This window comes from Mauremys reevesii, linkage group 20 (assembly GCF_016161935.1).
Source record: "Mauremys reevesii isolate NIE-2019 linkage group 20, ASM1616193v1, whole genome shotgun sequence".
Classification (NCBI taxonomy): domain Eukaryota; kingdom Metazoa; phylum Chordata; order Testudines; family Geoemydidae; genus Mauremys; species Mauremys reevesii.
This window is the reverse complement of record NC_052642.1, coordinates 8321950-8336778: the sequence shown is the minus strand read 5'-3', so window position 1 is coordinate 8336778 and position 14829 is coordinate 8321950. Positions and strand designations below refer to the sequence as shown.

The following is a 14829-nucleotide window of genomic DNA, read 5'->3' as shown; positions in this document are numbered from 1 at the left end:
CTGGTGACTTTTTTTTTAGTGGGCTATGTGCAGCAAGTTTGGTTGCGGCCCTATGCTCTTTAACCTTCTCTCTGGGAACAATACAAAAAAACGCCATCACTATTGGCACCCTTTGCAGTCTTAAGAGGCCAAGAGTGGAATGGACTTGGAGACATAACTACTCTGACCCCTGGAGGTGGTCATGGCAAGTGTCAAAGCAGATTGTGTGGGGGGGAATCTTTCATTGCCATTGCATATGCTGTATCTTTTCTGTGGATTTCATGAGGATTTTGTTCTCCATAGTTTGGCAGCGTTAAATTTGCACCAGAAAATGGAAAAAGTAAGAATTCCTAGCACATAATTTATGCTGATTTAAAAATGTTCCCTTTGATCATTTGGAATTTCCTAAATCTAAAAGGAGCTGGGGGAACACTTATTTCAGTTCCTGTATTGGAGCACCATAAATCAGCATAATCTGTAGTTTATTTACTAGACTTCTGAACCATAATGCAAAATTCATTCTGATATTAACTTCTGCTTGTGTTTGTTGAGGGGTCCGTATGAAACTTCATGAGTGCTTTGCAGTGCAGAACCTGTCCATGTGGTTTGGCCAGATTTCTGCTCTGTCTGCCTAAACTTTCCCTGAAGTTTTCAGTCACGATTCTGTTTGATTGTTTACATGTATTCTGGTATCACCCACAATATATTAAGCACTGTCTACAGGCATAGGGAGGTGCAATCCCTGCCCCAGAGAGCTTGCTATTCGAGGCCCTGGTGCCACAATCTCCTCTGCACATATTTAACTTCAGTCGTATGAGTAGTGAATTCAGTTGGGCTACTGACGTAAGGAAAGTTAAGAATGCATGTGTTTGCGGGGGTTAGGCCTGTGAAGATAGACAATATGCAAAGGGTTGGCCACAGGAATTACAATTGTATATGTATGTATCATGTATGAATTCAGATTTTCAAAAAAAGGAGCCCAAAGTTAGGAACTTAAGTCTATATTTAGACATGTGCTTTATTTTTCAAAAGTGCTGAGCATCCTGTAGTTCTCATTGAGGTCAACAGGAGCTTTCAAGTTTTCAGGACTCCGGAAAGTCAGGCAGATGCCTAGCTGTGGGTTTGGGAACTTAAGTTTAGGGTTTCTGTTTTCAAAAATCTGTACCTCAGTGACATTATATGCATTTTGTTGCATGCTATAGGTTATGGCATGCCAGTGGTGGATGAAGTAATAGCCCTGTATCTGTAGCTTATAAAGTGCTTTGAGTAGTCGGATACTATGGTCATGAGTACATCTTAGATGTTTAAATGTAGGGCCTTTTACAATAGTAATATGCTGTAGCATTGTATTTGTTAATCTGCATTAATGTCAGCAGTAAGACTGTACAGGAGTGGTGTGATGTCTGTCTGCTGCATATGTGGCACTAAACATCATGAGTAACTGTCAGTCTGAGACATTTTTTGTTCCACGTGCCATTTCCTTTTTGTTTTCCTTTCACAGCAGGTGTTTAAAATTGTGCTTTTTTGCAGTCATAAAATTGAACAAAAATATTTAGTATTGAACATAAATCCATGTCTGTCTTGCTGTTTTTGCAGAGCTAGGTCGTGAAGCAGAGCTGCCTCCTTCAAAAGTGACATCAGTTCTTAATTCTCCTTTATGGAAACCTGTCTTCAGGCATCAGATGTGTCCTGAGGTGACTTTGGAAGCAAATGAACCCGGTCAAGTGCACCAAAATAAAGAGGTATTTAGGCCACTGTTTCTGTTTTATGGGTAGGAAAACACTATGCATAAGAGTGGTTTTATTCAGGCTTAATGAGCTGACGCATCTCTAACTGTACACTGCTAGGCTGAGGTTGCCATCTCATGGGCTGCTGAATTCTCAAAAGAAGAGAAATTTTTGTTCTGTGCCCTTTATATTAAGTTGTCATTTTTACTGTAACGTCTGTCTGAGGTATGGGTCGTTCAAATATATAAATGAGATGCGAGCATTTTTAAACTGATATTAAGTAAATGTTTTAATACTCTTTCCAGACTAAGAACTCTCATGTGGATGACTGCCATAACTTTCTTCTCAACTTTGCAAAATCAGATCCTTCCCAGGATTTCTGTGGGCAAAATTCTGAGCTTTTCAAAGGATTTATACAGGCATGTAAAAAACAGGCCCCAAAGACAGATATAGTTGCTGGTTCCACTGTTGATCAAGCTGTGAACGCCACATTTGCTGCTTTGGTGTATCTCACTCCAGATTTATATGGGAAGCTACAGAAATATGGTAACTCTTATATTAGTGAATATATCAATAATGAAGGCTGATACTTTGTAAGAAATTATATTATTATTTAGTTGTAAAACTTGAAAAATGTATTTAGTTTAAAAAATATTCAGGTGGTTAGATGTTTCATCCTGTATAAAGAAAAGATTACATTGCTGCACTCACCAACTAGGCAGACTTTGTGCCACAATAGACTAATAAGATTATAATGCTTTGTTAGTGTTTTTCATCATCACAGCTCTTTTCGAAGGTTAGCTAATCATCACACATCCTCTAAGTCGCATAGGGTTATCCTTATTTTAAAAATGAGTAAACTAAGCCAGAGATGTTGTGATTTGACCAAGTTCACAAGGGACATTGGTTTTTGAACCGGGATTGTAACTCAAAGGTATCTGTCTCCCACAAGTTGTGCCATTAGAACACAACTCTCTCTCATTCAGCCATTTTCAGCTCTCATTAAAAGTTTCCTAAACAGCAAGGAACAAAGTGTTTACATTTTAGCAGTACTGTTTGGGGAAGAAATGCAAATGAATCCACTAAATAGTGTCATGCTTTGGAAAGTGAGCTTGCAACCCACTGTGCGGTTTAAGTTAATATTCTGCTCCTAACTCATGCAGTTGGCTCTCGGTATTGCAACTTGCACCTTTCCAGAGAGTAGGGTTGCCAACTTTTCTTTCTAATGTGCAATACACTACTTCTATGTCACAACATGCTATCTGAAGTAAGTGCTCATCTGTTGAATAAAAAGGTGATATTTGGACTCAGGGCCTGATTCTGAGGGGTACTGAGCACATGCAACTCCCATTGAAGTTCTGGGAGTAGCCTCTATTTGTCCTGCCTGTACATTTGCAGGACTCATATGTATTCACTTTAACTGTACATACTCATTTATTATTCAACTTTGCAAATAGGTCTGCTCTCAGGGTACAGGAGATGGTTTTAGTGCATTACCAGCCTTTGTAGTTTATCCGTAAGAACAATAGGGAACAAAACAACCTGCCTGGCATTGCCTTAAGAGGTAGATGACAGGGTCTATCGCAGCCTTTTGCAGGTATCTTAATCCTTAATCCTTAATCCTTGAGTGATGTGAAACTGAAGCAGTGAATAAAAGGACTTTCCTCTTTCTTTTTGTTTTCACAGTCATCAGTGGAGGCAAGATGCCTCTGAATGAAGAGTTTGCTCAAGTATATTCTCTGGCTGATGGGATTAGAATATGGATGGTAAGATTCTTCAGAATGATTATTTCTATTTGGGTTTTCTTCTTTCACATATTTTTTTTGCTCCTGAGTCCCAATGCAGAGTCTGTGTCACTGTACTTTGAAATGCGTTGTAAAAATGGTTTTGTTGTGGGGGGAGGGGGTGTCTGTTTTTATTTTCTCTCAATGATTGCAGATTAAATTTGTTCAACTTAGAAGTAAAAAGATGTTTTTCCTGACTGCCAGCCTTGCAAAGTCAATTTTGGCTTTAATAGTCCAGCTTAGGCCTTTCATTTAATGCATCATTACCAGTATTTAAAGATTCTGTGAGCCAAGCTCTTCCATAGGCTTTTCAATGAAGGTGCAGAGGTAGAATTTTGCCCTGCAATTGGAATTCTTTTGATTATAGTATCATATAGTCTAACCTGTTCTTAAAAACCTACAATGACAGGGAGTCCACAATCACTCCTGGAAGCCTATTCCAGAGCTTATGCATCAGCCACAAAGAGATATCTCCCTCACTTAGTTATTTTGGCTCTGCCATGCTAAAAGGAGGAGAGGAAAGAGTAGTACAATAATTGTGCAGTTTTTTTTTTTTGTTATTTAAATTACCAGCTCTGGTTAAAGATATGCACAGGGATCAGATCTCTTTCACTGAAAAGAGAAGAGATACACACATACTTACTTTTACCCGATTAAACGCTTGTTGTGCACAACATGTCTCTGAAAGAACCTATATGATCAGCTCAGCTTTCTTTTGGCTTGAAAGAGTCAAGCTTTTCAGTATATTTCACTGGGTTGTGCCCACCGGCTGACCAGCAAGACATTCTAGATCATAAAGGATTAGTCCTGTATTGGAGACTTAGCATGTCTTAATCTCAGGAGTGGACTAATGAGATTCTCTAATTGTGATGCAGTCTTCATGCTGCCATGCCATCTGGATAGGCAGGATTTCACATTTTTAATTAATTTAATTAACTTCCTGTCTGCAGTTAGAAATGAAGCAGAAGTTCCTGATGGGTAAAGGAAATGATACAGTAGAGAAACAGAATACAGAAACAAATGAAGTGAACCCAGAAATCCTTGGTAAGTGTCTTTCCTGATGGCTTAGCCTAACTTTATCTTATGTAGCTCTTCTCATTTTTTTTCTGTGCTCAAGGAAATTAATTAACAATTTAGGCTATCTTTTATGTTTAAAACTTTGTGGACAGGGATAAATTAGCTGATGTGATGTGCACTGTCTCCAGAGATTTTTCCTAAAGCATCAGAAAACAACCAGTGCTTTGGATCATCTTACTGATGGTTGAACTGTCACTTTAAAAAGTTGTTTGTAACGACACTTCACATGTTGCATGCTTTGTATGGTTGGTGTGAATATTTTGAATAGGCAGTTAATGTTGGGAGATCCAGACACTCGCTATCAAGGGGCAGGAAACCATATTTCCAGGACGTTCTGGTTAGAAGATAAAAAATTAAGCGCCAAAAAATTAAGAGCCAATTTCTACTTAAATTACATAGGAAAGGTATTACACAAGATTTGGTCTGGTGACTCTACTAACTTGCCTCCCCCCCCCCCCCCCCCAATTTTTATACTGCAGCAAAACACTGTATTCAGAAGAGCTTATTGTTGTTAAAATTTTTGCCTGTGAGAGCAAAGGCAAAAGATCTTGCTTCTGATAACTGGGATGCTTCAGAAGTAGAGGATGTCCAACAGTACCACAATGATAAACGTCAAAGGACTAGTTCTATCGTAGAAGCAGATTTTCAAGCAGCAAACTCATTGTCTTCAAATGGAGTAATTCACCCTGCTTCTGCAGAAAGGGGTCGAGTGGTAGACTCTGACACAAAGATGAAGCAAGCACCAGACCCACCCCAGAGGGAAGTAGCCTCTGAATCTCAAAGTAAGCCCCTTGAAAGGACAGTTTCACAGCAAGAGGACACAGCATCTCCTCCCTCCACTCCAACTCGCAAATCTCAGTTCAGCCGTGGAAGACTAAGGCTGCTATCTTTTAGATCAATGGAAGAGCCTAAATCAGTGCCCACTGTGAAGGAGAAATATCCTGTACTGAAAAATATATTAGACTTTATTAAGGATCAATCACTTTCCCATGAAAGGTGAGCAAACTTGAAAATTTGCAGTCCATCGTATTTAAGGTTGAGTGACTTCAGAGCTTTCAGATGATGAGATAAAGCATATTTTTATCTTTAGTAATATTTCTCTAATTTCAGGTACTTGAAAAACAGTCCATTATATTTTGATATCAAGGCGTCAAACTTAGGGCTCACAACCCACCTTAGGCTCCCAAAGAATATTTAATCTGACTCATTTAACTCACATAGAACTTCAAGATTATGAATAGTGATTGCATTCCCTTACTGTCCCTATGCTGCAGTTTGCCCTGCTTCATCAAATCTGCTTGTGAGGTGGTGTTATTTCCTGTCTGTGGTTGAATGGGGAAAGAACTGCTTCTGGAAATTACAACTGCCTAGCTGAGTTAGCGGGTCTTGGATAACAGATCTAGAACAGTTAGAGAAGGGATCTTCAAAGGGCCAATCTGCAAATTTTAACTAGAGGACATTGTTCCAGAACCAGCCCAAGGTTTAGAGGTTGGAACAGGGAGTTGCGAATCCTGGGTTCTATTCCTGGCTCGGCCACTCACCCTGCAACTTTGGGTAAAATACTTGTAAATAACCCATTATTGTTATTACCAAAGGTGTTCAAGGCAATATACAGTACAGTTAATAATTTAGGTGCCAACTCATCGAACTTGTTTAACTTCTCAAGTGTTGATTGCATTATGAGGTACTGAAGAACTGGTGTTTTGAAGTTGTCATTGGGAGTTTGTGTTTTTCCTAGTATTTTAAAGGTCCTTGCTTTGAGGAAAGCCCAAGCCCAAAGTATCCTAGAAGTGCTGAAGACAATCCGCCAGTGTTTAGAATCTCTTGGGCAGCCGCACTGTTTCCATCCACCTTGTGTACTCTTTCTCTTGGAACTTCTGGCCTGCCAGAAAGACTTTACAAAGTAAGTATCTTTCTTAGAAAACCGGAGCTAACACTATTCTGTATAACATGTCTGCATGCCCTGACTCAATACTGATTGCCCAGGGTGAAAAGAATGAGAAGTGATAGCCTTGTGAATACAGATACAAGAGCAAGTGCATATATTGATCTGAGCACAATATTTAAGTTTCTGTGCACATTTTCTGTGGTGCATTTTGATCATTTACATTTTCATAGTGGTACCTGGAGATTTAATTGCAATCTTCCTATTTATGCCAACGGGTCAGCAGCTTACTCACAGCATATAGCTATTAAAATGTTCCCAATTATCTAACTAGATCACAGAAAACACAGAAAATTAGACTCGAATAGTCTTAGACATTCACACTCTTTAGCTTTCTGTTTATTATTTCAGTTTAAACTGTTGCCTAAATACGATCGGTTCATCTTTTTCCTTCAATAAGAATTTAAGCTGGGCTGGGTTAGATTAATTTTAGTTGCTCTGTCAGCAATACTTGCTTGGGAGAGTTCTTTTCCCTTTTGAGTCTCTTCTCCATCAATTAATGTATTAGCTAATATGCAGTTAGATACTTAGTTGTGGAACTAGCTTCCTCTGGCAGTGTCCTATGGCTAGTGTTTTACCAACTCATCTTTTTAGTCATACAGTTGCTTCTCCGTGAATATTGGGATTTGGAAAGATACATTTATTTTAAATATGACTGATAGGTCATATTAAAAGTTGGTGATTATAATGTTAGTCTTTGTAGATTCTAAAGCTGATTGCCTATGACTTGATGCCCAAACTGAGTTCTCATTATAGAATGCTGTGTAAGATCTGTTAGCTGCTTTCTTGCTGTGTGTTTTTTAAATTTATTTGAGTTGGACTTTTCAGGGCCCGGTGGTCAAATATTATGAGTCATCTTGATACTTTTGACAGTTCCATAGGAACAATCTGCATTTGGTGTTCTGTTTTGCGCTTCGCTTCTAATTCTACTTATATTTGAACAGAGTGTGCTATGTGAAGTAAAGTGGTGGATTCTACATCTGCTAAACTGACTTTTTAACTTTTAGTTATTTTGGACACTTGGAAGGTTGTGGTGCTGAACTGCACAAAGAAATTCGAGAGTCCTACTATCAGCTTGTTCTCTTTTTGGTCAATGCCATGAAGGGATTTAACAGCATTAATGACAGGTACTGAACGTAGCCCACCTATGTAACATGGAATGTTATTTTTGTTACCTTTGTCCTCCCTCACACCTTCCCTCCTATTATTAGTTACTTTTATTGCCCTGTATCAAATAAGAGTATAAATTCTGGTAGTGATGTGACCATTCTTTCCTCTGTTTGTATGCAGTCTGACATGATGGGCTGTAATTAGGGGTGCAATTTTGTCATGGAGGTCACGGAATCCGTGACTTCCAGAGACCTCCATGACTTGAGCCCCCAGTGCCTGGGAGCTGTAGGGTCCCGCACCACCCCTGGCAGTTGGGAACTGCAGGGACCGAGCTCTGGGCCACTGTGGGAACCACCGGAGCTCTGGGCCAGGACCCTCTGGGTGGTGTGGGGAGCCTTCAGCTCCCTATTTTGTTCTGCATATTTTTAGTAAAAGTCTCAGACAGGTCACGGCCTTCCGTGAATTTTTCCTTTTGCTCATGACTTGTCCGTGACTTTTACTTAAAATATGTGTGACAAAATCTTAGCCTTAGCTGTAATTATTATTGGGGCTTTTTGGTGCTACTATAATATAGAAAATCACTTTTTACTTAATTTTGCTAATTAGTAAGGACAAGGATAAAATTCAGCAGTACTGGATCACTTTGTTCATTTATTTTGACATATGTAATGTAACTTTTGCCTCTTAATATACACTTAGACATATATCAATAATAGTAAATGTACTGTAGCATATTTGGCAAGAATAACAAAGCATTAGTGACAGGAGACAGCACCACAGCACACTCTGCTGTTAAAACTGCACAGTGAGACAATCAACTTTTTGATTAGAACTATTGGAATTTTGAAAGCTTGTGGGTTAGTAAAGTAAGATTCTACTGTTCATTTAATTTAACACGCAATAACTTATTTAAGGTTTTAGTGATAAATACTTTATTCTTTTCCCCCAAAATCATATTGCTTCAACTTCAGATTAAAGCTGTCATGGTTTTCCCAATTTGTTTAGATCATTGCTCCCTGCCTTATCCTGCGTGCAGACATCCCTCCTTCACCTCTTGGATATGAGCTGGGAACCAAGTGATCTTTCCTTTTTTGTTGATATACAATTACCACTTCTTCTTATGACTATGTCACGAGAAAACATAAGTATTCATGACAGCGTAATTTGGTAAGTCAGCAAGACTATAATTTTTATATAGAACTAAGTTTTTGTACAATTTTTGGCAAGAATGAGCTCTGAACTTTGAAACAAGTAGTAAAGACACTGAAGACAGGTGAGGTAAAATTTTCAAAAGCATTTATGTCCCATTTTTCAAAGCTACTAAATCATTTAGGCTCTTAAATTGCATTGTCTTAAGTGCTTTTGAGAACTTTACAGAGATGTAAAGAGTAATAATTTCTGCACTAGCAGAAATTTGTTTTTAAACTGACTATTGCCAAGCAATATCACACTACTTGCAAGTTACCAGCAAGATAGACATCATCTCACTCCTCTGGCATGAGTATCACATCTGCATGTCTCACAGAGTGCATTCATTTTAACCTTACCCTTTTACCCTTGGCCCGTTGGTTCTAGAAGGAAATAATCTTCATTTGCCTATATTCTATCATAGTTACCCAACAGCAGTTCTGTGAGCTTGGATTTCCCAGGTGATTTGTGTTCTCCCCGGTGTGTGTGTGTGTGTGTTTTAAATAAAACACAACAAAAAAAAACAAACCAACAACCCTCTTTGTGGCGGGGGGGGGGAAGGTCTCTGGAATATTGTGGCGGTGCTTTAGTTTTTAGGTGAAATACATGATCTTGTCTTATTAGCACATCGTGTCTGAATTTTAGTATTTTTTTAAATAAACTATCCCAAAATGCATTATTAGGCAGCCTGTTTGCATTCAAACTTAATTTTGGACTTTTTTTAGTCAGTGGAGTGAAGAAGATGAGATTGCAGACTACAAGCAAAACTCCGAGTGGATGGATGAATGTCAGGATGTAATGTTTGAGACCTGGTATGAAAAGATAGCCCAAGCTGACCCAGAGAAGCAGAGAAAGGTGACCTCATGATTTTGTTTTTTATTTTTTCATGCTCTTTGCAGGAGATTTTTTTTTCCAAAGGCACAAAGAGAGAAACATCAAGCTCCCACTGGTTTTCTGTGAGTTGGGCACCAAACTCCCCTGTGTGCCTTCGAAAATCTCCTTGCAAGTGCACGCATAGATATCTCATCATGCTTTCTTGCAGAAGGGAACATTCTGCTTTGTGTTTCGAAAGGGCTTTCTCAAAACCAAGAAAGATTCAACATGTAAATTGTGTCCATTTATTGTTCCAGATGCACATGTTTGTTGCCCGTTACTGTGACCTATTGAATGTGGACATATCATGTGATGGTTGTGATGAGATTGCACCCTGGCATCGCTACCGCTGTTTGCAGTGCAATGATATGGATCTATGTAAAACTTGTTTCCTAGGTAAGGATCTTGTCAGAAAATACTTCTGGAGCCAAAATAGTGTCTTTCCAGATCATACATTAGAAAGTTTTCTATGAAATGGGCAAAGGGAAAGATTTTTCTTTTAGAAACTTCCCAAGATCTTAACACTCGTAATTTTTCCTGTTTTTTTTTTCTAATCTGAATGTCGCCCGCCTAAATTTTCAGTATATATCTGAATCATGTGCTTTTTAATGGACACACTAACATAAGTACAACTAGAGGAGTGACTTTGAATTCACAAGTGCTTGTAGGATTCAAACTTGCAAGTTGCCAGTGTCATCTGAACTTGAATTTGGCCTGGAATTCTGAACATAAAATTTGTCCTTGAGACTTTTTCTCCTTCGTTTTATCTTTGATTTTTGTCTCCTAAACAAAAATTTAACCATATTTGATTAGTGTGGATTTCTTTTGGAATGAACTCAGTCAGTTGTATTGGAACCAGTCATACTGCAATATTCTGTGAAGGGATCGTGGTGAGCTGGAAAAGAGAATATAGGTATTGTGAATGACATTGATCATTCAGTTCATAAAGCACAACATACTGTAGATCCTATGGTAAGGCTAATTTATATAGTAAAATAAGTTTCTGTAATATGGCATATCTGATCACTTGCTGCAACTTGGACATACCTTCACAACTCACAGACTCTCCTTTTTCACTGAACTGCTAGCAGAACTTGGGTGTCCAGAGCTTATAAAGTAGATGTTGGCTTCCTTTGATTATCTAATGCTGCTTGTAGATCAAGTTCTCTGCTTAGAGGGATAAACAGAGTTCTCTAGTCATGTGTACTCATCTAATCAATAATAATAATAAAAGAACAGCAAAATAACTTAAGCATATACTGGCATTACATTATGAAAAGAATGGGAAGGTAGATACTGTACCTAAAGGTCATTGCAGATGCAAACTTTTTTTTTTTAATTCTACCTAGGTGGCGTTAAACCTAAAGGTCATGAGGATGACCATGAAATGGTTAACATGGAATATGCCTGTGATCATTGCCAAGGGGTTATTATAGGTCGCCGGATGAACTGCAATGTGTGTGATGACTTTGATCTTTGCTATGGGTGTTATTCTGCAAAGAAATACTCTGACAGGTATGCGATTCCATACTCACCAGCTTGTGGGCAAGAACAGCAGCAATTAACATCTCCTACAGCCAGTCACTTTAGTGTCACTCCTTGGGACCCTGTGTCTGACCCCAGAAAATCCAATTACCGTTCTTAGGAGAAAAGCAGCAAATGTTGAGCAAAAGTTTTCAGCTCTAAAGCCTACCCCAAACTTCAAAGTAACTTGGTTACAAATCTTTCACAGCGTGTAGTTCTAAAAGTGTTCACCGCCCAGAAGTATCAGAAGATTGATAAGATAGAGTTGGTGAGCATGAACGATGCTCCTTACACATATGCTCCTTCCTTATTACCTCCACCACTCCAAGATTGCTACCAAAGTTGTTCACATAAATTTGATTTGTAGAGCTGGAATTCCAGGGGCAGATCTTCAACTCGTGTAAATCGTCAGCGCTCCTTTGAGCCCAATGGAACTCTGACAGTTTACGCCTTGTAAGGATCTGCAGTTTGAAATTTTGAAACATGCTTTCTATTCTTCCTTCTTTTTCAGAAAGAAAACTTGCATTTAAACTTAAGTTCTAAACTGTAAACACTTTTTTTCAGTCACCTTCCCACTCACAGCATCACAATATATCCGATGGTGACCATTCGAATCAGTGACCGACAGAGACTCATCCAGCCTTATATCCACAACTATTCTTGGCTGCTGTTTGCTGCCTTGACACTCTACTGTGCAGACTTGGCAAGTGGGGATGAAGTAGGAGAGAAACTTGATTCGCAGATTCTCAGTCATGCTAGAGTTCTGCAGCATCAATGTATACAGCTCATTGGAGACTGCCTGATGAAAGCACAGCATGGAAAAGGTGACCCAAATCCTCCATTTATTGAAACACAGTAGTTGTTAGAATGACCCTGGTGCAAAGCCTCTAATTAATCACTTTGCAGTTTTCCAAGGAAAGAAAAGCCTAGCTTAATAGGGATAGCTCAGTGGTTTGAGCATTGGCCTGCTGAACCCAGGGTTGGGAGTTCAGTCCTTGAGGGGGCCATTTAGGGATCTGGGGCAAAATCAGTACTTGATCCTGCTAGTGAAGGCAGGGGGCTGGACTCGATGACCTTTTGAGGTCCCTTACAGTTCTATACGAGAGGCATATCTCCATATATTATATTAATATCAGAGGGAAGCTACTTTGCATTTCACTAATAGTACAGAGAATGTTTTATAACTGATCATTTAGAAATCTTATTATTAGAGTAACAATATTCTCAGTGATAATGTGATTGGAAAAAAAAAAGAAGGCTTAAGAAAATGAAAGTAATATACTGGGACAACTTCTCGTAAATTTTCAGTTTAAGACGACACACTGTGCCTGGATATGGATGCAGTTACCTTGTTTATAGGGGCCCTGAGGAAGAAAAAAATAAGACATGACGAAAAGTGTTTCTTGATCTGCACTATTGGCCAGATACTTTTAATCTTATTCATGATGTGAAATAAGGTGCTGCAGAAACAGTCCCATTGACTTCGCTGGGAGGTGGGACGGGGGAGATCAATCTAAGTTACGCAACTTCAGCTACGTGAATAATGTAGCTGAAGTCAACGTACTTAGATCTACTTACTGCAGTGTCTTCACTGTGGTAAGTTGACGGCTGATGCTCTCCTGTCGACTTCGCCTGCGCCTCTCGTCCTGATGGAGTACCGTAGTCGATGGGAGAGTGCTCGGCAGTCGATTATCGCATCTAGTCTAGAGGTGATAAATCGACCCCCCACTGGATAATCGCGGCGGGTAATGTAGACAAGCCCTAAGATTCTACTCAGTGTGACATAAGGTGGCAGAATACAGCTCTATGTAAAATGTGCTTGAAAGTTAAAGGTTTTCTTTAAAACTTGGGAAAAGCTTGTTCTGTCATACAGGTCTAATTTATAAAGTATAAAAAAGCCAGAAATGGCTGAGAACTTAATTTGGATGGTAACAGACTGTGAGTACCAGTGATGAGTGAACCTGGTGATATTCTAAGCTCTCAACTGTGTTTGTAGCTGGCTCTGGCCACTTTAGAGTGACAATCCTGGAATCAGGTTTCAGAGTGGTAACTGTGTTAATCTGTATCAGCAGAAAGAACGAGAAGTCCTTGTGGCACCTTTTTATATAGATTAACATATCTGAGTCTCTTGCTAGCAGCTACCAGATTTTGGTTGTGAAAAGCTACATGTCTGAGTGTTCAATCCTTAAATAGATTTTGTAATCTTTTCCCCTCAGGTTTGAAAGCTTTAGCTCTCCTCTGCATGTTGCCAGAAGGGGAATCTTTCTCAGAGAATGAGACCACTTCCGTCGGCCCTCCAACAGGTGGCGCTATAGAGGGCCATGCTGGTGTTAAAGCAGCAGAGGGAATGAATAAAAAGCCAAGGACAGGCTCTTTTGTACATTTCAATGTAAGTACTGCTTCTTTATGAAATTCCAAAGTACAGTTCAGTTGATGTCCATTCTTATATGATCCTCAACAATGATAAATATTTCCATTCTGTTCTCCAGTGATGTGGGGTACAGTAAGTGAACTGGCACATTATACCTGCATCACTGGGTCACCTCACATTTCTAAAGGTGACTTTGATTCTTCAAAGCTGTGTGTGAGACGGACAAAACAATGTTTGCCCTCTGAATAGGCCATGGGTGCCTAAATTAGTTTTCAGGGACATAGTCCCCTCCCCAGCCTTACAATTCAATTTCATAGGCCAAATAGTTTCCCACGAAAGAGAAACTTATTTGTGGAGGTAACGTTACATATAACATAGGAAAAATGTCAAGTATCAGAGGGGTAGCCGTGTTAGTCTGGATCTGTAAAAGCAGCAAATAGTTCTGTGGCACCTTATAGACTAACAGACGTTTTGGAGCATGAGCTTTCGTGGGTGAATACCCACTTCATCGGATGCATGTATTCACCCACGAAAGCTCATGCTACAATACGTCTGTTAGTCTATAAGGTGCCACAGGACTCTTTGCTGCTTTTATAGGAAAAATGTGTAATTTTTATTTTGTATATGGAAAATTAAGCTTTGAACATAGCATGAAATATATCAACGAAGGGTTTTTATAATCTAAAATAACTTTTTGCCAAGTGAAAATAATTGACTCCATTTCTTTCTGTGGCTTTAACTCAGTGAATTAAATTTTTCTTCAGTCTCTTGGTATATTTATTTTGTTTTATTTTTAGGGGAAAGGAGATGTTCGTGATGAAATTCAGTCTCCTGTAGAAAAAAATGGAAGCCAAAGCAATCTTTCTAATGCTCCTTTATCAGAGAAAGATGTTTTGAGACAGGATTCAGAGTCACTGGCTCTTAATTCTGTAGACAATAACATATCTTCACATCTTCCAGGTAAGAGAGTTCCCATTTCATCCAACATACACATACTCCACGTATATACACAGCTGTATTTTTGTGTCCATCCTTATCTTGTACGTTTGTAAATAGATTCAGTTGAAGTAAACAGGCTGCTGCATCAAGACCTCATAATCTTATGGTTTTGGAATACCCATACATAGAGCATTTTACCTGAATTTCAGTTTGTACAGATTACCACATAGCTAGCAGTAGTTTTGAAAGATCAACCTGAATTGCATACATTATGTGATTATGGTAAAATATATCTCTACATACAAATTATAG

The 14829-nt window shown here is 39.0% G+C and overlaps 1 protein-coding gene across 4 annotated transcripts in view; it reads left to right on the top strand.

The window, feature by feature from the left end:
- Positions 1–14829, top strand: part of ZZEF1 (zinc finger ZZ-type and EF-hand domain containing 1) — an 80431-nt gene that overhangs the window by 36615 nt on the left and 28987 nt on the right. For all 4 annotated transcript variants that reach the window (XR_005590055.1, XR_005590056.1, XM_039507517.1 and 1 more), the window contains exons 25-38: positions 1576–1721; positions 2012–2252; positions 3393–3472; positions 4441–4534; positions 5047–5563; positions 6306–6470; positions 7520–7639; positions 8628–8789; positions 9536–9665; positions 9941–10079; positions 11033–11198; positions 11772–12031; positions 13424–13596; positions 14376–14538. Coding sequence is in view for 2 of the 4 variants with exons in the window: in XM_039507517.1 (XP_039363451.1) it covers positions 1576–1721; positions 2012–2252; positions 3393–3472; positions 4441–4534; positions 5047–5563; positions 6306–6470; positions 7520–7639; positions 8628–8789; positions 9536–9665; positions 9941–10079; positions 11033–11198; positions 11772–12031; positions 13424–13596; positions 14376–14538 (2556 nt within the window). In the remaining 2 variants the exon portion in view is untranslated. The remainder of the gene's footprint in view (positions 1–1575; positions 1722–2011; positions 2253–3392; positions 3473–4440; positions 4535–5046; positions 5564–6305; positions 6471–7519; positions 7640–8627; positions 8790–9535; positions 9666–9940; positions 10080–11032; positions 11199–11771; positions 12032–13423; positions 13597–14375; positions 14539–14829) is intronic.